Source organism: Vombatus ursinus, unplaced genomic scaffold, assembly GCF_900497805.2.
Source record: "Vombatus ursinus unplaced genomic scaffold, bare-nosed wombat genome assembly UNPS02007612.1, whole genome shotgun sequence".
Classification (NCBI taxonomy): domain Eukaryota; kingdom Metazoa; phylum Chordata; class Mammalia; order Diprotodontia; family Vombatidae; genus Vombatus; species Vombatus ursinus.
The window spans coordinates 8,322,826-8,349,733 of NW_020947390.1; the positions used below are offsets into that span (position 1 = coordinate 8,322,826).

A 26,908-nucleotide genomic window follows, 5' to 3' on the forward strand; every position below is an offset into this window, starting at 1 on the left:
GATGCTAGGTAACTTGCCCAGAGTCAAACAACCTAATATTTGTCTGACGCTAGATTTGAACTTATCTTACTAACTCCAGGTTCAGCACTCTATCTACTTCACCACCTTGTTGTACTTTCTCTAGTAGTGAAACTTTGAGAAGTATATACTCCCTCTAATCCAAATCCAGTTTGTGCAGTGTATACTTCATGTTTGCTGAATGCTGCATACATTTTTACACATCCTTGCCTGATGCTTGATTTTTATCTACCGTATTAAACTGACATTATTTCCTCACTGTTTTTTCAAACCATGTTGATCTCTGTTCCTCCTTGACTTTGTCCATAAGGTGTATTTTGACATTTGTTTTATATTATTCTCTAATTGTTTCATGTCTATAAGACTTATTTCCTTTATGCCTATCACTTTTAAAATATTTTTGCTATTATTTATGGTTTGAGGAAGTTTAATCCTATTTCTTGCTGTAGCTTATCTTGCCTTATGCCTATAAGTCATAGAAGATTTAGCTTTTTATTCTCCTTGATAATCATTCTGTTTTATTTTGGTAGTGAAGAGGCTTTTTCATTTTGTATTTAGGTACTTCTACAACTCCTTGAGAGACATTATGGTATAGTAGAAAAATCAAAGGACTTTTATTCAAATTCTGACTGTACCACTTATGACATGTGTGACATTGGGCAGGTCACTTTACTTCTCTAGGCCTCAGTTCCTCTCTGTAAAATGAAAGGTTGGGACTTGGTGACCTCTGAGGTCCCTTCCAACTTCTAAGACAGAATCCTATGTATCTGTTTCTTTTTGTCCACTTGCCCTGCCTCTGCTTTGCATAGGAATAATCTTTACTTCAAAGATCTGAATGTTTACTGCTGATACTCCCTCCACCAACAGATTTCGTCTGCCTCTCTGTCTATGACTTATAGTAAATAGTCTTTGTAAAAACAGATTTTCATTTTTATTGATATCTTTATTTTTACATCACCTACCATTTCTTCCATATCTCTTTTTTCTTCACCACCCCAAGAAGGAAAGGAAGAGGAGCAGAGAGGGGTGAGAAGGTAGAGGAGGAAGAAGATGATGAGGAAGATGAGGATGAGAAGGAGGTGAAGCAGACAGACAGACAGGCATACAGAAAGGCAGACAGGAAGACAGGCAGACAGAGAGAGGCAGAGACCAAGAGAGACACAAAAAGAGAGAGAGTTGCTGTGACCAAAAAAGTCATCATCAACCTGGTCATGAGCCCCTCTAAATTTAGGCAGTCTCTCAAACACACAAATATATAATCATCTATAACTAGGCCTATACCTGAAAGTTTTCCAACTTTATAGAACCTGCCTTTAGGAACCCAGAGTCACTTTGATACTACCATGAGGCATCATAGTAGAGCTATAGTAAACGGATGTTTCCACATATTAAAATCATTTCCATTAAAGAACAACTAAGAAATCTTATAACCTACTTTGATACTTAAAATTCCATCCCAGAGGCTTTTTAAACAGCTCCTCAAAGCTATTTCTTTTTATAATGAGATAAGGAATTTTGAGCTAGAAAGAACCTTAGAGATTACCAATTTTTCTTAAGATGAGAGGCAGTATGGTATGGTAGCTACCTCTGGACTTATAATTGTGAGACCTGCAAACCTACCTCAGGTATTTACTAGCTGTGTGATTATGGACAAGTATAGAGAGGTAGCATAAGACAAAGAGCTGGTCCTGTAGCCAGAAAGACCTGAATTCAAATTCTACCTCTGACCATAATAGTTATGCATCTCTGATCTTGCAACTTAACCTTACTATATTATAGGCAACTGTCTCGTAAGTTGCAAAGAAGGTGCAAACTTGTATTGGTAAAGGGAATTTTTTTTCATCTGGCAATTGTTTACACTAATGAAATCACAACCCAAGCCCTAACTCTAATAATTCTCCTTACCTTGCAGAATGGTTGTGAGGAAAGAACTTTGTAACCTTGAAAGACTCTATAAAACTGGGTTGTTGTTATCATTAATTATTATTATTGTGGTTACTGTTGTTGTTACCATAAATTGACTGCTATTGAGTTATTGTCGTTTTCCCAAGGTTTCTTTCCACCTATAAAATTTCATGTGTTTTTTTTTTCTTATTTGCAGATATCAAAGCAAAAAGAATTCCACTTTTACCTTCTTCCTTTGCTTTTACACCAAAAAACACTCCAGGACTTTTTAAATTATGTTTGATTTTCTATATCCCATAGAGTAGATTATTCCATCCCATTATATTTGGTTAAGAGGCCTGTAATCTACTCTTTCGAAAGAGTGTAGATTAGTAGATAGAGAAATGGCCTTGGAGTCAGGATACATGAATTCAAGTGCTACCTCTGTGAAATACTGCCTATGTCATCTTAGACAAGCCAATTAACCTCTCAGTATCCCCAGGTAATGCTCTAGCATTATCATTTATAGAAAAGGTAAATATATGAATTGATTGACGTGCTTTATGGAGAACTATACTGATAAAATCATTGGTCAAAAAAAGAATACATTCCCACTAAAAGTCCCCTTTTGCTCTTTTCAACTTTCAATTTAACTCAGTGAGTTTTTTCACTTGCTTTTCATTACCTTCTTCCGTTCTATAGAGTTTTTCCCTGAGGAGAAAGATTGAGTAATGATTATTATAACAGAAGACTGGAAAGCAGTTGTTTTGGACTTTGATTCTCAGCTACAGCCCTAACTTATCATATGACCTTGGAAAAGTGACTTAATCTTTCTGGTCCTACACAGTTGATATACAGAAACTCACTGATCTAACTGTTAGATACCTCAATGACATACAATGGTGCCAAGATCTTTCTATGCTTTCTAAGTCAGACTTTCTGTTCCTAAATGAAACCTCGAAATAATCCCATCTATTCCTACAAAGACATTGAATAAGAATCTTGCCAAAATTTCAGCAATACCTTGCTTCTGATAAAATTTTCTCCAACTTAACTTTCTCAGTCTTCATACTAGGTTTTATTCAAATAAATATCAATTTAATAAATCTGAGTACTGTTTTTGTCTAACGTCCAAAATATGTCAAACAGGAAAGATAATTTAAAAAGAGCAACTGGTTCTGAACCAGTGATGTTTCTCTGCCTTCTTTAGTAGTTTAGCATTTTATTCTGTTGTTCAGATAATGAAAAGATGTTTATATTCCCAGAACTGATTATATTTCAGTAGTTTAAATGTATAACATTCAGAACCTAATAGAAAGCTATATGAAACAATTATTCTTTCTTAGAGAAGCAGCAAGTATTATCTTCTGGTTTAGCTAATAAGGTTTGAAAACAGAAAATTACATGTATTTTACCTATAATACAAATGAAAATCAGAATTAATGCTTCATCAGTTGTATAACTGAACTTTGGATATGTGGAGGACATAGTATTCCATATAATGAACCTCTCAAAAACTTTCCAGCCTTTTTGTGACATGTATATTTTTAATAAGGTTAAAATTGTTTTCCTTTGGTTAGTACACATCTGCTCTGACATATGATGGAGTGCTTGTGATGGCAGAAACTTTTCGCAATCTTAGACGACAAAAAATTGACATTTCAAGGAGAGGGAATGCAGGAGATTGTCTGGCCAATCCTGCTGCACCATGGGGCCAGGGAATTGATATGGAGAGGACACTCAAACAGGTAAACTGCTATTTTGTAAACCATATTTTACTCCCATTTCTTGCTCCACATGGTCCCAGGAAGACATTGAGGTATATATCAGAGTACACATATATATCGTCAATTCCCATTTAATAGAATTCAGTAAGAGTTCATGTTTGATAAATTCTCCAAATAAAAGTGAATGCCAAAACAGTGAAATAGGCCTCACATATATTAAAATGTAATTCTTAACTAGGTCTGAAGTATAATGTAACCTTGGGTAAAATTTCTTATATTTTAAAATCAGATTTAAGATATCTTGCTCCTTTTCACAGAAATATTATGAGAATGAAATATATTTGTAATTCTATGAAATTTTAAGAACAAAAGGTGCTTATTAGAAAAATAGAGTAGAAAGAAAATTGAAGTAAAATAATCTTGAATATGATTTTTTTAATTTAGAAGCTAAATTTCAAAGAAAGTTAGATTTAAATGATTCTTTGGTTAATGGACTTTTAAAGTTTTAAAATGAGTGATGAGGGTCATAACAAGACACAAAAAGTCCATTAGAGTCAGTTAATCCAGGTTGTTGATAGATAGATGGCTGACATTACGCAGTAAATTATAAGCAAGAATGTGTTTTTCTGACTGACTATATATGAGAGTAGTAGTAAGGAAGAATCACATAAGTACAAAAAGAATAAAAATTGAAAGAGCAAATTAAATTTTGTTAAGACTTTTAAATGTGTTAAACTTCACAGATATATAACAAAATTGCAAGTTCATGAGGTTTGGCATTACTGTTTCAAATCATACCCACAAGTCAGTTCAATTATACTTGGTAATTTCAGTGTTACAGACTGAGCAGTGATGACTATCTGACAAATGAGTATATCTATGGTTTTGTTTTATCTTGTTTCCCTTTGATTCATAGGTTCGAATTCAAGGGTTGACAGGAAATGTTCAATTTGACCATTATGGAAGAAGAGTCAACTACACAATGGATGTATTTGAATTGAAGAGCACAGGACCCAGAAAGGTGTGCTTTGAGCAATGAAATGTCTGTGGTTTGTTTGGTTTTTTTTTTGGTCACAAATTGCATATTTCCATTTCTAAAAAAAGATTCCATCAAAAATATTCTATTCAAATTCTCTTTTCCTTGTGAGGCTTACATGCAATAATGCTTTTACAAAATCTTCTGAAATTAATTTCATTATTTTAGCATAGTAGTGGTCTTCAAGCTTTTAGTCATAAAGAAGTCTGAGAATCGTGACTTTTAGCCCTGGGAGGCAGAACTAGATGGAAGTAAAAGCAGAGCAAGCAGATTCCAATTAAAAATAAGTAAAAACTTCTTAAAATTAGAGGTATCCAAAATAGAACATGATATTTCAACAAATAGAAAAGATAGAAAACAACTTCAGTGATGTCGTAGGTAACATTGATGATCTGGATTAAGATTAGAGTTTATTATATATATGGCCCATTTCGACTCTTAAGTCTATGGTTTGTTTTTAAACTCTATGACAGATGTTCCAGCATAAGTGGAATTAAACCATATTGTGTATACTGCCCATAGAAACTTAATTATGCCTTTTTTAATAAAAAAAGAAAGAAAAAGATAATGATAATGTGGTTGAAAAACTTGTAGAAAAGAATGACATAAAGCAAGTCTAACCCTGAGGATGTATATGTAATGTACATGAAGTGAGCACCTGTATACTTATACATATATGAATATGAAGTAGCTATAAAAATATAAAACACTAATGAACTTCATTTTAACTATGCTAGGATGGTTCCAGATTGTTGGGTATTGAAGTAGACAAATATCAGTGAAGTAATTAGAAGCCATATGTGTATTACTTTTTCCAGATTCTTCTATGTAGGGGCTTTTAAATATTTTAGGTGGCACACCTTTACTAAATGCATACGTTATAAATAACTACATATAATTGAAAAACAAAAAACTTAATATTTTGATTAACAAGAAGAACTGTTCTGATACTGGTGTTAGGAAGAAAATGTGTTGCAAATAATTGCCACTTAGTATATAAGTTGCATTAATCATATTTTTCCTAAAAATGGTGCACATTCCCCAGATTGGAGATACAGAAGTGGTTTTGAGTAGATGTTTCTTTCTGAGCCATCATGTCATGTACTTGCCATTCTAGTCTGATGAGTGTTATGAACATGAAGAGTATTAGAGGGATACAAGAATAGGCATGGGAAAGGGGAGGGGAACAATGGAAGCCAAGATTCTAAAGATTCCAGTGGTGTGACAAGAATAGGATCAGGCATTTCCAATAGTAAGTGGTTCAGGAAGCTTTTGACTCCAGAGAATTGCACAGGGTCACCAGTGATTTCAACAGTCTTCTATGGTGAGTACCACATATTAAAGCCTTTTCTTACATGGCTGATTTTATTAGGCATTATTGTAATAAACCATTTTTGTAAGTTCAAAGTTTTGTATAAGAACAAACAACATTATTAACATCACCTCCAAATGAATTAAGAAATTTACTGTTTCAAAAGACACATTTGGTTCTATGTGAATTCAATTTAAATTCTGCCCACATCTACTAAGCAACTACCATGTGCCTAACACTGTGCCAGGCTCAGAGATACAAAGAACAAAAAATTAAAAATAGTCCATATCCTCAAGAAACATAGTCCTTGAAAGATCTTATAATTTGAGAAAGATATGGTGACGTAGATAAATATTTACTTTTTTTTTTACTAGATCTGTGATTTCATTAATGTAAAGAACTCCTGGTAAAAAATTTCCTCTAATAATGCAAATTAACAATCTTAATTGCACCTTACATACTTGACAAGTTTCCTGAGATGCCAAAAGATTCAATGACTTTCCCTGGGTCATACAAATCATATTCATCAGAAGTGGGGTTTGAACCCAAGTCTTTCTAACTCAGGAACTATTTCTATCCAAGTTTCTCAACCACTTGCTTACCAAGATCAAAATACTCTCGTGTGCCAGCTTTGGACAACATTATAAGTGAGGCATTTTGAGAACTTTTAGAACCACAAGTAGCATTGTGCTCTAATAAACAGGTATCAAAACACACTGCCTCCAACCACAACAGTCCCCAGGGTTAAAATTAGAATATAATTGGGATTAAAATGGAATTGGAAAATATGTAACAAAATAAATAAAAATGCAAGAAATGCAGTTAATGTTAACGTGTGGTTTTCTAACTCAATATGTGGCACACAGAGATCCTTATGTGCCATTTAGTGGCCACCTTCTATTTGTTTGATACCAGTGCAATCGTACTAGAAAAGTTTGAATGGAAGAAGAGGTTCTTCAGTGTTCTAAAGCTTATTACATGGGACCATGACTGTTGATAGCTCATGTAAGAGCACCCAAGGAGTTTTCTATGGCACTGTAAATTAACCTATTTTTGTTTAATATGTCAATATTTCACAGGAAAGTCCAAAGAAAAGGGAGCATTCTATTGAGTTGCACTTTGCAATTCATAGAGTACCCCTGATTTTTTTCTTTCATTCCTGTTGAAAACCAACCAATGAACAACAATTAATTAAGCATCTAAGGTAATCTAGATGTTGTACTAAGTATTGTGCAAAACATCAAAAATATTTGAAAGATGTATTATTATGTTTTCCTGCCATAATCATTGTAGCATAGTGAACATAGGATTATAGGACCATGTATTTAGAGCTGATCAGACTTTAGAGATTGTCTCCTCCAACTTTCTTACTTCATGGATGAAGAAACAGCCCCTGAGAAGTTAAATGAAAATATCATCTTCACTTTTATGGATTAGTGCATATTCTCAGCATCATCATTATGTATATCAAATGTGATTATATGTAGGATTGTAAAATTGAAATGGGAAAAGATTGCCTTCCCTCTGAATCGGCTCAGGTCCTTTCATGAGGGCTCTTTAAAAAAAATTCTGATACGAATTTATCTTCTTGTCATTTTTCTCTCTCTGAGTGCCCTCAAATTTTAGTCAATTGGAAGTTCCATTTAATAGAAGTTTTGGTGTACTTATAACTCTATTATTAAACCTGGGGACCAGTTCTGGTGCGTGCTTCTTGTCTTCCAAGATTTTTTTCCAGTATAACAGAATGAGATTATAATCATAAACTTTTCTGAGTGGCATCCAGCATCTTCTGCTTTCTTCTGATTATGTTCTTAAAAGTACATATGTAAGAAGACAAGCAAGATGTTAAGGGTGGCCCTGTAAAATCAACAGAGAGCCACTCACTGGCAATTAAACTAAAGAAGACTGAGTTTGTTTTTCTGCCTTTTCTTGAGACACCTTATATGTAGCCAAGGATACCACTGTAGAAACAGAACTAAAAGTAATCCCTGGAGGCTGCTAACTCAGCAATACCCAGACATTATTCACTGACAGACAAAATAGAAAGCCATAGCAAGACTAGCATGTGATTGGAAAAAGTAGTTGACTAAGTGTGGTGTCAACATGGTGTCTCTTGCAGACTAAGCTAAAGGTGTAAGGGATTTTTTTTTGTTCAATTTTTTTGTATGTGCTTAATACTTGGAGGTGCCACAAGCAGCATATCCAATTTATTAAATGCTTCAAAAAAGATTCTTGACTAAGTATCAGTAAACCAGAGTTCCAGTCTCCACCTGGCTATCAACCAGTGAAAGGGACACTGAATGTGGTATCAAAAAATTGGAAGTTGAAACATGGCTCTTGTACTTAGGATTTGGAAAATGTTAATACCTCTAGGCCTATGCTTTTTCATCTGTAAAATAATGAGGTTGGACTAAGTGAGCTCTAAGGTTTACTCAAGCTTCAAAAATTCAATGGTTATTTTTATAACATACTAAACATTCAGTAGCAAGGGAGTAAAGTCATGGAATATACCCAATCAGGGTATGTATTTATTGCATCGGAGTTTGGTTGACTGAAGTCCGGGACATCATGGTATGAATGACTTCATACTAGCTACAGCTAGAGCTGAGTGATGCAGGCTTTGCTCTAGGCTGTCAAAATTTAGAGGGCATTCATAACACTCACACTCCTTTTGCTATTTAGAAACCACCAAGCTTAGCATTGAGTAAAAAAAGAAAAATTAAGGAGAATCCTCCTAAATGCTCTACTAAGGAAGTATCCCCAGTGAGGGATCTGCTACATCCCGATTTCCCCATCTCCACATGAATTGCCATAGGTACCATAATTGCTTATCCTTCTACAGCTCAGTTTTTAGACATATTGTCTTATCTTACCATCAATACATTTCCTAAGTTACCTCATTTTTAAAATTCAATATGCCTGATAGAATACTTAAATTGTCATATTGTGGCAAATTAACATGACAACAGACCAATCCAAATACACAAAACAGACATGCATACACATACCACAGTCAGAAAAAAGGCAGGAAGGATAGAAAGGAAAAAATGTGACAAATCATATGTAAGAAAAAGTTAAGATTCTTCAAGCAGCCTCATGTAGTGACTTTCACAGCAAAATCAGAAGACAGATTAACTTGTAGTCAGAAATACAATGTCCAGGTTTTTTTTAAAGATACTGTTCAGTTTGTGAGGCAAAGAGAGTAAAAGCAGTAGGCCCTGGAAAGAAAAAAGAAAAAAAGCCAAGCAACTTGAAATAACATGTACCTTGGGCAGGAAGGAACAGCAGGTCACACTGACTTCTCAGTCCCATATAAATAGTCGTACTGCCAACAATAGAATTTTGAACTGAAAAGACAATTATAAATTTTATGTCGCAAGTACAAAGCTAAATGGTACTAGATAGAAAAGAGCATGAGTGATGAAAGAGCAAGATGATAATGAGTAACAACTAAGTCAAATAAGGTTTCCTAAAAAGAATTATTTCCTGGAATCCTGAAGTGTGATTTTAACAGAACCTGAAGCCTGAGAGGAAGAGATTACAGAGCAAGTTGGGAAAGTGATTCACAGTAGATCTTCACAATCAGATGGCATTAATCTACATATCTTGAAAGAAATATGAAGTATGAAATAGGGTAGACCTATCTGTCTCTGCATTTCTGTAGCAACTACCAACTTGGGTATTCTGTCAGGAATATTAAGCTTTAAAAATGAGCTACCTTAGGAAATGCAGTTATGGTGAAGCTGGGCAATATGTCTGAAAAGTGAGCAATCATTCTTATAAATTGAAAACTTGCTGACATGGGAGCTATCTTTGAAAGCAGGTCTTAGAGACAACCCATCAGTTTGTCTGACTTTCTTTTCCATGGAAATTGATTGAGGGTCTAATTAAGCCAAGTAGGTACTTCTGAAGCCCCAGCTCCTAAGAACTGCTGAATTTTCTTGAGTATTGAGGACACCAGGAAAAATGGTGCAGTCCTACTCAGACACTGTGTCAAAGGGCATACAGACAATGAATTGATTCCAAGATCTGCTTAGGATTCAAATTTGGAGCTTACCTAATAAAGGAATAAACTTCTGAGGGCAATTGTGAATCAGAACAGGCCATCAGAGGACCTACCTAGACTCCAGAGGGGATTAAGAATTTCCCAGAGCCCCAGGAAGATAGGAGTCCTAGGCTATTTTTGCACATATACTTGCCTACATTCCCCTCTGCTGGGGAACCAAAAGAAATGCAGGATTGCCCCACTTCATTTAATGATTTAGGCATCTGAAGTCACTTTTTACCCATTTTCATGGTCCCAGGTGTTTTGGAGATAGGCAATCTTTGAAGGTGATCCTCCTGGCAAGTTATACATGTTGCTAGGCCTCCCCTTCATTGCTGACATAGATTCCAAGTCCACTTTATCCTCTTGAAACGATGCCCACATTTCTAGTCTCCAGTGGTTCTTTAGTCCAGCTACATAAGCTTCTCTCTGACCAAGCAAGCCCAGTGTGAGAAAATGGAGAGGCATACATATGGAGGGCCCTTGACCTTCCCTCGTTGTCTTGAGAGATCCTGGCTGAATACAAGAAAGTATCAGGTGTATGGTTTCCTTATTTTAATTAACTGCCCTTCAGAAAAGTGCTTCCATAGGATACACATGGATCCCCAGGGGTCATTCTTAAATGGAGAATATCAAATTCTTGCCAACATTTGGGGGTATTTCTAGAAAAAGTACTAATTCTAAGGCTCTCCAATGATAGAAACATATTCATGGAGAGTAATTGCTTTTGTATAAGGATCTGAATATAGTAAGAACTTCATCAATGATGAGACAACATCTGAATGGCACCCCCGCTTGGAATGGAGTCACCATCACAAAATCCTATTATCTGGGTAGTGGTCCTACCCAAGAAATAACTGTCAGGAAATGATGGACAGTTTTCCCCCAAGGACAAGTAGAAAGAGAATGGTCTTAAAGACAGAAATGCCATTACATCAGATTGTGTACAATTTTACTGAACAAAGGTCAGATTTTTTTTTAAATGATTCACATGGACAGCTATACATCAGCAAGCTACTAAATTGATATTCGTTCTCAAATCAGAAAAAAGCCATAAGCATCACAATAAATATCAATGAAGGTTTTCTACTCCAAAACTACAACCTAAGAAGAGAAAGATATAAGTATTTATATGGCTCTTCCTACGCTCCAGACACTGTGCTAAACACTTTTTGTTTTTTACAAATATTATCTAACTTGATCTCTATGTCAACCCTGTGAAATAGGCACTATTGTTATTCCCATTTTACAGTTGAAGAAAATGAGACAAACAAAGGTTAAATGACTTGCCCAGGATCATACAGCTAAGCAGTGTCTGGACCTGGATTTGAATTCAGATCTTCTTGACTCCAGGCCCATCACTCAATCCATGGCACCACCATCTTGCCTCCTACCATCATCATCATCCCTAACATTTATAATCCACTTATTATGTTATATTATTTTATATATCTTTATAAATCTTATCTCATTTGATCCTCACTAAAACCCTTGTAAGTAGGTAATATCATTAGCCACATTTTACAGATGAGGAAACTGAAGCAAATAGTAGGTAAGTGACTTGCTTAGGATCACACAACTAGCAAGTATTTAAGATCAAATTTGACTTAGATCTTCCTGATGCCAGGCCCAGTGCTCTATCTACTATATCACCTTGCTGCCCATATATACATACATACATACATATATTCATACACACACACATACACACACATGCACAAACACATATCACAAAAATGTAGGATAAACAATTCAGTGCAATGCATACTAAGACAGCTTTAGAGTCAGAAAGTCCTACATTTAAGTCCTGCCTCTAATAATTAGCTACTTGACCTTAGGTAGGTCTTAGCATGTCACCTTGCCTATTTGATAAATTCCACTGGCTCCCTATTACCTCGAGGATCAAACACAAAATCCTCTCACATTTAAAGCCCTTCACAGCCTAGACCCCTCCATTTTTCCAGTCTACTTACACCTTACTTCCCTCCAGTAACTCTGCAATCCAGCAACACTGGATCCCTTGCAAAAGACATTCTATCTTACATTTCCTGAATTTTTATTGGTTGTCCCTATATCTGGAATTCTCTCTCTCCTCTTCCTTGCTTCCTGACTTCCTTGATTTCCTTCAGGTCCCAGATAAAATTCTACCTTCTGCAAGAAGTCTTTCACTATTACACTAATACAAGTACCTTCCCTTTGATATTATCTCCAATTTATGCTGTATTTATCTTGTTTGTATATATAAATGTTTGCATTCCTTGAGAGCAAAAACTGAATTTTGGCTTTCTTTTCATTTCCAATGCTTAGCACAGCATCTAGCACATATTAGGTGCTTAATTAATACTTGTTGACTTAACTTGGGCTAGTCACTTAACAGCTCAATGCCTCAGGCATCTCTCAAAGTCTAAAACTTACAAGGGAGTTGTGGATAAGTGAAGGAGCTTCCATACTAGGAGGTACCTATGCAGAGCTATCAAAAATAAATAAATCTATGTATACTTTATATTGCACATATCTTACTGGGTTAATAGAAGGAAAATGCCTTTCAGACTTTAAGTAATATAAAGGTGAGTTCTTTATTATTGTTGTTTTTATTATTCTGATGTTTGTATAGATAGTATCTGTTTCTGACATTCTTGCAAGGTTTTCCTTTGCTTCTGCAATGCTTTAGAAGCTTATTGGGAAAAAGCAGCACACCCAAAACTGTTAGAAAAAAATACTAATTCCAAACCAGTAGAGCAGATTCATATATTTATTAGAGAAGTGAGTTTTCATAATCACATCAATCAACTTGGGAAAAATGAGTAGTAGGCACTGATTATAAACCTATTTGGGGCTACCGCAATGCTATATTATGTTACTCTTAGAAGGATTGTCCAGGAATATTCTCTTTGGATCTTACCTCCTCTTATAAAAGATGTGATTTTTTTTCCCTCTACATTGGGTTAGGGATAGGGAGGGTTTGTTTCTCAGTCTGGCGGGATGCTATTAACCACAGATACTCTGTGTACTCTCCATTCAATTTTATCAGTACCAAAATGACCCTAGCAGGTCCCTTCAGCTGGAGAATGTTGGACTAACTCTATACAACAAAGGATTTTAGAAACAGAACAAGTAAGATGTTGAATAAAAGATAGGCATTCACTTCAGTTTTGAGTATGGTACCTTCAATATTCAGTGAAATGCTCCTGGGGAAAATATTAATAGAGTCACACCAGAGGAAGTGGTTGCCAATTGGGAAGCACGTAACCCCCCACTGATTAGTAAAGTAACTAGCTGTTATTTACGGATTTTAAAACACATCTTTTCAAAAAGTATAATTCAACATTTCTGAACCAATTGATTTATGACAGGTTCGACAGGAGAACAGGAGGGAGTATCAATGAATGAGCAGGATGTAATGTTTTATATGAATTAATGATTTTTCCCTCAGAGGACAAGTATAAAATGAATATTGATGCCAAATCCAGGATGATACATCTACATCCTAGGAGACTCCGAAAAGGGAACATAAGTAAAGAGCTAGACTTGGAATTGGGAAGGCAGGTTTTGAATTCTGCCTCAGATACTTTATGGTGTGTGACCCCAGGCAAGTCATTTAACTTCCCTCAAGCTCAATTTCCTCATCTGTAAAATGGGGGTAATACTTTCTAGCACTTACCTCACAGGTTGTTAAGAGGATCAAAGTTAGAAATTGAAAACTCCTCTCATTCTGTGGTCACCCCCTAATTATTCACCACTTTTTTTTGAGATTATACCATTAAACAGTTTATCCATAATTAGTCAAGATCTCCATCAGAAAATATGCAGATACATATGCAGAGAAAGAAAGAAAGAAAGACACCATATGCTTCTGTCTATATTCAGACAACATCAGTTCTTTCTCTGGAGGAACATAGCATTTTTCATCATGAGTCCTTTGGGATTGCCTGGATCATCATAGTGCATTGTGAATAGTTAAGTCATTCACAGTTCTTTAGTGTACAATATTGCTGTTAACTGTGTACCATGTTCTGGTTCTGCCCACTCACTTTGTATCAGTTCATGTAAGTCTTTACAGGTTTTTTCTGAAATTATCCTGCTTGTCATTTCTTATAGCACAATAATATACCATTACAATCATATATACTACAACTTATTCATCCATTCCTCAATTGATGGACATCCGCTCAATTTTAATTCTTTGCCACAACTAAAAGAGCTGCTATAAATATTTTTGTACATATTTGTCCTTTTTCTTTGTGTCAAAGTAGGAGCAGTGACAATTTAGGGTGGGGGAGGGTGGTGTTAAAGAAACATGGGAAACATGGGAAACTCATATGCACGGGAGTAAGCAGTTACACTTTATTCAAGGGATACAGGGAGCCGTCTGCTTTTCAAATTTCCTTTGTCCATGGAAGGCCAACAGGCCTCTTTAGACATGTAGTCAGGTATTTGTGGCCTTAGAAAATGTCCAGATAGTTTTCCTGTTTATATAATACACTGACTCATCTAAGATAACTGAAGATAGAACCAAAGTGTTTTTGCTTCATTCTTCAAATGTCAACCAAGAATTTTGAATTTGGTGAACAAATCCTTTCTTTGCTTCCTTACTTTTGAATGATGATACTTCAGGATAGCTTTGTAAGACAAGTGAGATCAAATGTACATCAAAAAAAAAAATAATATGTATAAAGCACTCTGCAAACCTTAAAATTCTATATATTCACTAGGTAATAGTATTGTTTCTCTTACTAATAAGGTAAGAATCTGTTTACAATAGTGCTAAATCATGAGATAAACATTTTATTCATATGTCAACAAACTTACATGAAGCAAAGATGACCCTTAAAGGCTTTATCAATGGACCTGATCAAAATAGGTGGGAAGGACTCTAATATGCTTTCTTCTTCTATTACATTTTATTTTATTTTTTATTATAATCTATATTTGGGGAAGAACTATAAGTGAACTGCCAGAAGTAAGCAGATGTTTATGTTCTCTAATGTTAGTTACATTGCAGGTAAGGGAAATAGCATAAATCATATCTCTTTATTTCATCAAGTCCTTTCATGAAGAAAGCCTCTATAAATAAGATGAAGAAATATGAGGAAGATTCACAGGTGGTTTAATTGTGCCTACAGAGTACAAATTGATAGATTAATGACAATGTACAGATAGACTAAATATCATAGGGTATTGGTATAGGAATCAGAAGACTTTCATTCTAGTCCATGGTGCCTCCAGTTAGTAGCCATGTAAACTTGGAAAAGTCATACATTCTCTAGACCTTAAGTTTTTCAACCATAAAATAAGCTATCTGGACTTTATGGTCATCTGATCTCTAAAATCCCACCCAGCTATAAAAAATCAACAGTTCCATGATTTCTTACATCATTCCACTGATCTCAGCTTTTGTCTCTGTCCAATTCAACATTTTAATTAATGGCTTGGATAAAGAGACAGAAGTTATGTATATCGAACTTGCTTTAGAAATGACTGAAGGATGACAAAATCCAAGTTCAAAAAAATTTCAACAGGCCAGAATTATGGATCCAAACTGCTGGTATACAATTCAGCAAACATTAAGGCCCTATCAAGCCAGACAGGCAGCTGGACTTGAAATCAGGAAGACTCCTCTTTCTGAGTTCAAATCTGGTCTCAGATACTGACTAGCTGTGTGAACTTGGATAAGTCACTTACCCCTGTTTGCCTCAGTTTCCTCATCTGTAAAATCAGCTGGAGAAGGAAATGGCAAATCACTCCAGTATCTTTACCAAAAAAACCTCAAATGGGGTCATGAAGAGTCAGACATAACTGAAAAATGACTGAACAACAACAACTATCCAGACACTATATTAAAGATACACAAGTGAAAAACTATGCAATCTCTGTCTTCAAGGACCTTACAACTGAATGGAGAGTATACGACATATACCAATAAGTATGATCTGAGACAGAATGAGATAGGGACAGATGAGAGAGCTAGATGAAGCATTGAAAATGAAATGAAATGAAAATTTGAGAAGAGAGAGATCATTTTATCTGGCTACATATGGAAAAGTTTTGTGTAGGAAGTGATGACTAAATTGAGTCTTATAGGAAGACAAAGATTTCACCAGGAAGAAATTAAAATAGTACCTTCCAGGCATAGGAGACTCCAAAACTGCAGAGGCAATAGGATGTAGCAGGACAAGGAGATATTTTGAAGGGCATATAGTATAATCTTCCACACAATGAAGGAATCTTCCTTATAGTATTCCTTAGAATTACCATATAGTCTCTGTTTAAACCCTTTCATAATTAAAGAGCTCATCACTTCATATGGTAGCCCAGATAAAAGAGAGGCAGTATAGTATACTGAAAAGAGTATAGATTCTAGAATCTGAGGATCTGGGTTAGAATCATGTCTGTCACTCTCTGTGTGACCTTGGGCAAGTCACATCAGCTATTTGGAACTCAGTTCTGAGATCTTATGATTTATTCCTTAAATTTTGTTCTAAAATTGCTTGCATTGCATTTTACAGGTTGGTTATTGGAATGACATGGATAAACTAGTTCTGATTCAAGATGTACCTACACTTGGCAATGACACTGCAGCTATTGAGAATAGGACAGTTGTTGTAACCACAATCATGGTAAGCTTTTGTCTATGTGTTTATTTTTCCTTTCTATTGGGAGACTAAGAATCTTCCAGGTGTGGGTAGTGGGGAGGGTGAGAACTGTACCTTAGTGGTTTGTTTTACTTATAATATTCTCTTCATTCAGAATCTATTTGTTCCTAAGTTTGAGTCAATTCATTTCTTTTTTTGTATTGTCTTTTGTTCTATCATCATTCTCTGTAATAATACTGAAAATTTTAAATGGATACAGTAAAACTCTAGATGAAAATCTATAAAATGCACAAATCCCTAAAAGACAAAACAGCTAAAAAGTCAATAACAAAAATCAATACCTTCAGTTTTCTGTAGTGCTTTTAAAACATCAATGTAATAAGTTTTTAGCGCTCAAATTATTATTTTCAGGTGGTTTAATCATCTGTAAGGATTTGCACTGTCTGATTATAAGATTAGAGAAACCAAATCTGGACATTTTAATGAACATGTTTTATATTAGTGTTTCTTGAAGCCTATTTGCTTAGTTTCGTATTTATTTTTTAATGTTAAAATACTTATTTTTCTTCACTGGTTATTTTTCTCATTGGCCAATCCATACTCATGCCATTATTCATTGACTTGCTCTTGGGAATTGAGCAAAATGCAGCTGCTTCATTATGTCACATCATAAAATGAGAAATTCTCTAGATTTCAAAGCTCCTTTCCTCAAAGAGAGTCTTGTAAAATTACCTTTTAAATAATAGACTATCTTACATTTTTCCTTTCTGAAGTCAAACATGCCCTTTAGAGTGAATGCTTGTCAAAGCAGACCAGCAAACGGTGACCTTTACCAGTCTGGTCTTAAAGTTTTACATCTCAGCTTGCTACACTTTTCACCTGTCTCATTAGAAAACATATATATATATATATATATATATATATTTTAATCATTTATGGGAACAATCTACCTTAAATGAGATGGAAACATATTTAGGTAGCTTAGTGTTTTTCAGTAAGGTTGACCTATTTCCTAAACTGATCTTGGAGTGAAATAGGAAAATACTGGAAAATGCTTTAGTGACACTTTCATGGTTTCACTGTGTTGCAGTTCCCTCCGTGTTACATCACCAATTAGAGATGTAATATGTCATGTCATTGATTTCAAGATTATCTTTTGAGGATGCAAATCAGCCAACAGCAATTGTGTTTGTGGCATTGTGAGATATGTAACTTCTATCCTAACTGTAATATTTGCATGGACTTTAAAAGCCATATATATATTTCTTTTCCTAAAAAAAAGACCCAGTAATGGAAAAATCATACTTCAGTACAGTCCTCCTCTTTTCAGCCTCTGATGAAGAATCCTATTTTAAGAAATTGATCAAGAAAGAAAGAGTTCCACGATGCTGCGAACATTCCTAACTAAGGCTCAAGTCTTATTCTCCAATATAGTAAACTTAAACTAATTTTACATGTGGATTATGGTTCTTCACTGGATGACCAGGCCCTCGACTACCAAAAAAAAAGTTCTGTGACCATGCTGAATTATCTAAAACAGATGAAGAATTGACCTTCATCCTTATCAAGAGAAGAAATGGATGTTGACTGGGAATCATTTAGTTAAAAGTTTCTATCATCCCCATGTCTTTAAATGAGGTCACTGTACATTCATTATGTATATATGCCATTCATAACTCCAAGCATAGATAAAACAAGTAAATACATATGAACTTGTGTGATTGTTTCCTGATCAAATACAATCTTTGAAAAACACACACATTTTTGAAATTTTGCCTGTTTTGTCTGCAATGAAGCATTTTAATGTGCTTGATAACTATTATCTAGAGAATACCCTTTTCATCCCTATTGTTCAAGTGACTAGAGCTATAATTCTAAAAGCCAAGAGACTAAATGATTTTTGCCCAGCATGTTTAGATTTCCTTGCAGCATGTCACCTGTAAGTAAATAAAAAGTAATTTTAAAAATACAAGTGTGTTATCTGTATGTGCATATAGTACTACCTGTCTATAAATTCTGTTGATTGGCAGTACTAGTTGTTGTTATGAACATAGTGCCAGGCCAATGTATATCTGTATATTATTCATACTGAAATATTCACAAGTTAATCACCAAGTAAACCACAGATAATATTTCATTAATGGACATTTCTGAACCCATAGTATTTTGCTTTTGCTGAAAACACTATCCAGGGACTATGGCATCTCCCATACCCTTCTTCGTATTGAAGGAAATACAGTTCCATGTAGATGAATGAGATATTGGAGAACCACATGTAATAACCCCTCAAATTCCATTGAAAACCACCTAAGAAAGATAAATACAGTTAATTTTTCTTTTTTTTTAATGAGTAAAGCACATATCTAGCCATATGAAAAAGTTAAAGATTGTATCGCATGGCCAACATTTTTTTCTGAAATACTGTATACAGTCTTGCTATTCTTCCTTTTGCCTTTCCCTTCTGTATCTCATTTGTGTGCTGTTCTGCTAGATAATTTTGTTGTTAAATAAAAAAATTATTGAGAAATTAGCTGTTGTACCCAAACATAATGTGGTGTTTAGCTTTTTATATTTGAAAATACCATCTTTGATCAGAGTACAATGTCAGTTTTTATCTATAATAGGGCCTTCGTTTTATTACCTGGCAGGAAGATCTAAGAATGAATGATTGAAAGATCTCAGGTAGTCATTTTTTTCCTAAAAGAAGTCTTATTCCAAGACTTCCTAAATTTTAAGCCTAAAATGTTGTAAAATTGCAACTTTTATAAGCCTGTGACCATGGTTGATGTAACACAAAATGACAAAATAGTAATTCATATAGACAATCTGAGGCAGTAAGTGTTGATCCTATGCCTGGGGAAGCAAGTGTCATTTGATCATGGAATGTTAGAGCTAGAAAAGAGCTTAGAGATGATCTAGTCCAACTCTCCACCACTACCACTGCCTGTGGCTACCATTTTATAAATAAAGAAACTGAAAACCAAAGATATGAACCAACTTGTCTCATAGGTTATAATTGGGAGGGCAGGAATCTAATTTAGCTGAAATCACGGTGTAGGAGAGAAAGGACAGGAAAGACTACTGGTAATCTCAAAGTACTCTCCCTGTGAGACAATTTGACCTCTTCAGAGAAAATGAGTTATTACAGCCAGATCCTTCCCTCCACCTCCAGTTTGGCTCAATTTAAATTATTTTTATGGGAAGTCAGTGCACTAATACATCACATTCTTTAAATGGAATAACATGGAGCAAAATGCCATGAAACCAAATTCAGTGGCCTACAATTTTCTAAAATCAAAGTTCTGAGAATGTTTAAACAATATTGTTCAAAATAGTTTTATCTCATCTATATAATGTATCTTACAATGAGCATGGTAGACACAATGCTAGTCACATACATACTAGTGCAGATAATGCTTCTTCTTAAATATCAACTCTTCTAGTATATTAAAGAAACTCCTTTAGCATTCAAACAAGCCAACCCCAAATGAACCTAAGATTATTCAAGGGATAATATAGGCATACTTTTGTCTGAGTTGGATTTTTAAAAAAAATCTTAATTTCCAATTCTAAGCATTTTCCCACTGAACATATAGGGTTGTAATGAAATAAGTTATTTATATGTATCAGGATGCTTTTCAGGCAGGCAGCAATTTCCATAGCAAATAATCAATGATTTTAAACTGACAACTGATGCAAGTGAATCTTTCATCATTTTAACTGCATTCCAATCATGTCCTAGGCAATTGCAATGATTACTTTGTGTGACATATATGAAATCATTCTGGTAAGGTCCCTATTTCAACAGCTTAATACTTCAATAAGTATAATTTCCAGCTTGGCTTTTCCATGGTATATGCTTATAACGTATGTGAATGGAAGAGAGTTTCAACTTTGTAAAGTTGAAGACCAAGCCCACTAGATTAGACTCCATTGCCTCAAACAGACCAGTCTCTCCAGGCCTGTAAGTAGCAAAGACTTGCCAGGCAATCTATGGTGAAAGTTATTTCAATCATCAAATTCATAATGCCAAAGATCCAATGTGTAATAAAGTACAAAAGGCTAGTAATTCCTTTAAAAAATAGCTTCTAAGGAAATATTATGTATACCAGAGTACATATAAAACACCTCTTATATTCAAAGACAAGAAACTTCAATTGTAGGAGAAAGCAGGAAATAAGTGCATTTCTCTATTCAGATCATAGTATTTCACATTCCCCAAGGAAACTACCACTAAGAGACTCAAAGGTTCCCTTCCATACCGCCCCTACATTATGGACTAAATCTCAACAATTCTTACCTTTTAAAAATTGCATTTAGGTATTTTGTCAATTTCTTTGGGCTCATAGATGGGGAAATTATCACTTTTCCTTAAGAAGGAAACAAGATCAAAAGAATAGCAGGTCTGTGGACATAAGAGAGAACAGAGCAGCTGTAAAAGCCTTCACTCTGTGAGGGTCAGCTTTTTCTTTTTACATTCCACCCCCTCTCTCCCAAGTCATTGCTCTATTTTACTCACTCTGACTTGCATTTCATCTTACTCTGACACTCAGAATTCTATTGGTCCCATAGGCTGGCCCGACTCTGCCTAAAATTTTGCCAAGTTTCTATAAATATTTTTGGGAGGTGAATATTTAATACACATGTATGCATACATACATACTCATTTGTACATATATTTACTTATATTTGTAGTTCTAAAACAAAAATCTTACTGGCCTACATTTAATAAGATAAAGAAAATTTAAATCTATCTTTGTTGTCCAAAAGGAAGCTGTAAAAATGGAGCCAGACTTTAAATGAATTTTTTTTCCTTCTTTCTATATTTCAGTTTCCACAGAAGTAACCGAGAATATTTCAGTGTCTCGTTCTTTTAAAAGAGCTGTACAGAAAAGTATGTAGTGAGTATAGTGGAATTAGTCATTTGAATTAGTTAATTTGAATCTTAAATATTTGAATTGGCTAAAAGAGAGAAAATTCCATTCATGTGATCTTTTCAGTTCCTTTTAAAAAATCACATGGTATCTAGGAGAGTTGTATTTATGTTTTTAGAATGATGACAGTTGTTCCCCAAAATGTAGATACTGAGGGTAAAAGTTGAATATCTTGTCTTTAATCCAGTTTGTGATATCTCCCCCCTCTCTGCATTTAGAAAAAGGGAAGTTAAATTAGGAGTTAAATAAGAAGTTAAATTCAGTAAGGAAAGGAAAATAACTAGGCAAACTAGGCAAAGTCTGCATTGACACAAAATAATTTATTTCTATATTTAACTGAAGATTTTTTGATTAAGAAGCATTGATTCTCTTCTTCCCACTTTCCTTCAGCGAAAAAAAAAAGAAACTAAAAGAAAAATAAAAGTCATATCACAAATACGCATAGTCAAGTAGAACAAATCCCCATAAATAATGTTTTTACAGTGAAGGTGTGTGATTATATGAGATATCATAATATAATTCATATGCCAGGGATCTAAGGTTTTATTCCTGAGGTTTAATATTGAACTTGGGACCTGGATGGTTCCCCTTTTGGAAAAGCTTTATCATAGTACAAAATTCATTTTAATTACAGCTGACAGCAATAAAACCATTTCCATAAAAATACAAAATTACTTTAGAGATATGTAGCTCTTGCCTTTCTACACTGCCTTTTTCCTCACTTTAATTAAACTATAAAAGAAAATCACTTATAGTAATTATTCATGTTATTATGCCATATCTTTAAAGTGAACAACAGCCCCCTGATTCTCATGTCCACATTTACAATTTGCAATGTTCTTCTATTTTTTATATTTAACAAAAGGTCCTCTATAAGTTAATATATTAATCCTCAAAGCATCTCTGTAAGGGAAATAAATTCAGTTGTTCTTATATATGCAGGAATAAAGAAGGTAATGGAATCTATGTAAAATGAGAGCAGAAGGTGGGATGTCCTGGTTCACCTGACCATCAAGCATAGGCATATACAAAAATAATAAAAGGCCATTGTCCTGTGTTGTTTATGTCACTTAGAAGGCAGTAGGAGCTATCACCTTTAGTAAAATTATATTTTGTGTTAATTATTAAGACATTGTCTTCAAATTTTTATATTGTTTGTGTAATGACAAACTAATTGAAAACAAAATAAGAATTAATATAGAATATCTTGTAGGTATCAAATAGGGATACTTAAAAAAAATTCAATCCAACAGTCAACAATAGTCAAATTAGGAATTATGTTTTTCTGTTTTTTAATAGACAACTAAATGGAATAACCAGAGTTGTTACAGAGCAGTCTCAAAATCATATAGCATAATGTTATGAAACATATTTACATTAGTGCTTTATATACTCAAAGATGACCTTGCTTACAGTCATGATCATCATTGTATTGTGAGTTTCCCTGAAAAGACTGATGGACCAATGTGTCTTCTGCACATTTTATATTCATAACAAGTCCCCTTTAGCTAGCCATTGTCCCAGATGGAAAATATAGAGTGAAGGATATAGATACAAATAACTGTTTGAAAAGTACAAGGCGATTTGCAAATGTGATTGCCTCTTAGGATAATGATCTAATCAATGTTTTTCTCCAAATGCTCTTGATTTTCAAGTACTGCTACTAAAGATATCTATATATGCATATATATACATAATTTCAAATAATACTGACTTGTTTAGGAAACCATTTAGTAGCTACACTTAACTTCACATGAGTCACACTTCATAAAAATTTGACACATTCAAATTTGTTTGGAAGCTGAATTAATATTCATAAAATACTAGTTCTAGGCAGTAAACAGAATATCTAACATCACTGAGAAAGTGTGTTCCATGCAAGTCAGAGCACAGTGTATATAAAAGAGTCCCATACAAGAGTCAAAAAATGTAGAATTTGGACTAACCTATGCCTTTGTTTCATTCTACATTTTCAGGCCTTTTCTTATAGAGATCTCAAACTTCACATAGAACTAGTCTCAAACTTTTTAGGATAATATTTTAAAACTTTAATTCCTTTAATTTAATTTAAAAACTTTAAGTATGTCAGACTTCTTATATTTCCCCAAAACGTCCTAGCATTGTTACTGGTCTGGGCATAAAATAAAGACCCATTACTTGTTGATTGATTGAGAAATTATTTTAAAGTATTTCAAAATTCATTTTCAAGGTGAATAATTAAGATTCTTTTGAGTTTATTTAGTGTGCCTTAGTTTGAGTATTGATTTATTTTGATATAAGATACTATGTATAGATTAATGGATATACACTAATGTGTATAGACTAATACGAAACATTAACTATTGGTCACAGAGCAAAACCCAAAGGTTTACATGCTATTTTTTCAAATTGTATTTCATAAATTTCTCCTTTACAGTTCTACTTCTTTCATTATAGGAATCCCCATATGTTATGTACAAGAAAAACCATGAAATGTTTGAAGGGAATGACAAGTATGAAGGATACTGTGTAGATTTGGCTTCTGAAATTGCAAAACATATTGGTATCAAGTACAAAATTGCCATTGTCCCAGATGGAAAATATGGAGCAAGGGATGCAGATACAAAAATCTGGAATGGGATGGTAGGAGAACTTGTTTATGGGGTAAGCAAATCAACTTATTGATGAATTTCCCTTCTACGAACAGTAAAGATACATAATTATTGCTTTTTTTAAAAAAATCAACATTGAATGAGTAAACTGTCACAGTGTTCTAGATGTATAGCTTCAAAGAGAGATATATAATATTTAGATGTTTTCAGTTTATTAATTCCTAAAATTTTAAAGTAATCAACACTCTTTGACTTCTTGAGGAGGAAAAAAAAGGCAGTGATAGAAGCTCATAGTCAAATAACTGTCCACTAAAAAGGGAATGGTGCATAACTATTTAATTTCATACCTGTTTATTACCTTTAGAAACTTTTGAGAACTATAGAGCTAACTTGAGCAACTTGCCCCAATCAATATTTACTTTGTGATGCTGAAATTGGTCTTGAATCATAGAATTTAGAGCTGGAAGGGACCTTAGAAAGGATCTAGCCCAACTATTTCCTTCTATAGGAGAAGAAACTGCCTAAGAGCAATAAGGTTGCTTTATATAAGGTCCTACAGACTGCAAATAACAGGGCTAGGATTTAACTTTAGGCCTAGTGCCTCTCTACTTTCATTTTTGGCTTCGTGTTCTGACTGACAGTCATTCATTGAGCAAGTCACAAAGTAACGGTTGTTTGGAGCAAGTCATTTACATCCAAAAATCATGTACTGATTAAATACCCTTGTTAAAGTTATTTAACCATAACTACACAATGAATCCTTTAACATAGATTTTTTTCCCAAACTGTAGATATTTTTGTTATAACAAAACAAGATGTTTACAATGTTGTTGGGACTATTAAAAATTGAAGATGCATGATGTAATTCCTTCCTTATTTTACTTGATAAAAAAGCTCCCCAAAGTGAGGATTGAATATGTTTTGGTTTCACATGAAACAGTATAATGCACCTCCTGCACCAAAAGATAAGTGTATGGACAAATTTTCAGCTCAAAGCAAATAAAACATTCATTCATGCCAGACTTGAAAGATCAATCATCCCTTCAGCTCCTATCACAATCTCGAGCTGGTTGCTAAAAGTAAACAGCAGGCACTCAGTCATTGTGACATTCTGCATCCTATTTCTTCCAACCAGAAATCAAACTTACAGCTAAGGAAAAGCTTTCTCCCAGTGAGGAACACAATAACAGGAACATGCAATCATATACTGATTCAGAAATGCCCTAAAGCATCCAAGCATGCTACTTTAAGATTGTTTCATGCTTTTCATCCAGCAAAGCACAGAGCATACTCTATCTGATTCATCTTCACAAGGCCCCTGTGAAATCAATAATTACACAGAATATACCACTTCCCTTTCCTTGGAAATAACATAGGTAGAAAAGATTGAAGACATAACCCAAGTCCCCAAAGGGAACCACATCTCAAGCCCGAATTTCCATTTGGTACTTGCATAGCTCAGTATTCTGCTTTTCAGACCATGAAACGGACTTTTTGCTACACAGTAATATAGTAACTAAAACCTCAACATAAAGAGGAAATTGAATGACATTATACAGCAATCCATTAGATTTGTATCTTCATGTGAAAGAGGTGCTGACTACATAGGTAACCTTAAATGAGAAAAGAAATGCAATATAGAGAGCAAATAGCATTGGATCATAGCTTGCTTGGGCAGTTTTGTCAAATGACCATTACTACATTGAGAAAGAGTATTTCTAAAGCATTTGTTTCACCGTAATATTTGAAACTTATGGGACAGGAATACAGCAAGCAAATTTAGACACACATTGAGGATCTACCTTGCAAGAATAGTAGGCGCTCATTGCACTTAGAAAGAGCTACTGTATGAATCAACTTCTAGCACTATATGAGTATTTCCTAGGGTCAGTTTAATAGTATATGTAAGCATTTGTAAGATATGTTAAGTCTTCGCATATATCAAGGCATTTATGGTCAATCCACAGTTATCTGGATCATCCAAAATGGTTCTCAGGCTGTTGGCAGTATGACCAGCCCTTTTCAGGGTGAATGAGAGAATGTCTGGGTGCATGCATGTGTGTGTGTGTGTGTGTGTGTGTGCGTGTGTGTATGTGTGTGTGTGAGAGAGAGAGAGAGAGAGAGAGAGAGAAAGAGTCAGACAGAAACATAGAGAGCAAGTGACAGAGACAGAGAGACTATCCTGTGAGCATTCTAATACTAAATATATGGGCATGTGTACATACATACATACACAAATATTTGGAGGATTGTTGTTCTGTATTCACCATGTCTTGCCTCACCTCTCTTTTTCTTTGTTAGCATGGATGATTGAGAATTGTCAGTGTTGTTTTACCAGCTTATTTTGATACATTTCAATAAGTAGAAGCTATGAAGTCATTTGAATGAAAACTTAATATTTCCCAGATTTTCATGGTTGTGGTGTGTTGATAGATATTTGCCAGGACTGATCTTTTACACAGGAAAAAATGTTCTGTTTGCTTTCCTAACATCTCTGTTTCTTGTCTGGAAAAGGGGGTGGTGGTAAAGATGCATGCCTTTAATTTAGATTTATTAGGAATCAGGTAATGGAAAAAAGGTATCAGTGACAGCTTCTGAAATAGAGTGGCAAGATCTCGTATTGCTGGGGGCAACACTTCCAATCACCTACTCTTTTCATCACCTTAATTACAAATGAAATAATCAAAAGTCATATTCTCATTTTTTGTCTATCTCTCCCCCCCCAAATTATTACCACCAAAAACATACTTTTGGGGATCAAAATGGTC

The 26,908-nt window shown here is 34.5% G+C and overlaps 1 protein-coding gene across 3 annotated transcripts in view; it reads left to right on the forward strand.

The window, feature by feature from the left end:
- GRIA4 (glutamate ionotropic receptor AMPA type subunit 4) overlaps positions 1 to 26,908 on the forward strand; it is a 467,849-nt gene that overhangs the window by 377,042 nt on the left and 63,899 nt on the right. For 2 of the 3 annotated variants that reach the window (XM_027849547.1, XM_027849546.1), the window contains exons 7-10: positions 3,483 to 3,650; positions 4,546 to 4,650; positions 16,529 to 16,639; positions 23,986 to 24,192. In XM_027849547.1, the coding sequence (XP_027705348.1) occupies positions 3,483 to 3,650; positions 4,546 to 4,650; positions 16,529 to 16,639; positions 23,986 to 24,192 (591 nt within the window). Of the gene's footprint in view, positions 1 to 3,482; positions 3,651 to 4,545; positions 4,651 to 16,528; positions 16,640 to 17,945; positions 17,979 to 23,985; positions 24,193 to 26,908 lie in introns of those variants that run through there. The other variant, XM_027849549.1, reaches the window with a different exon arrangement.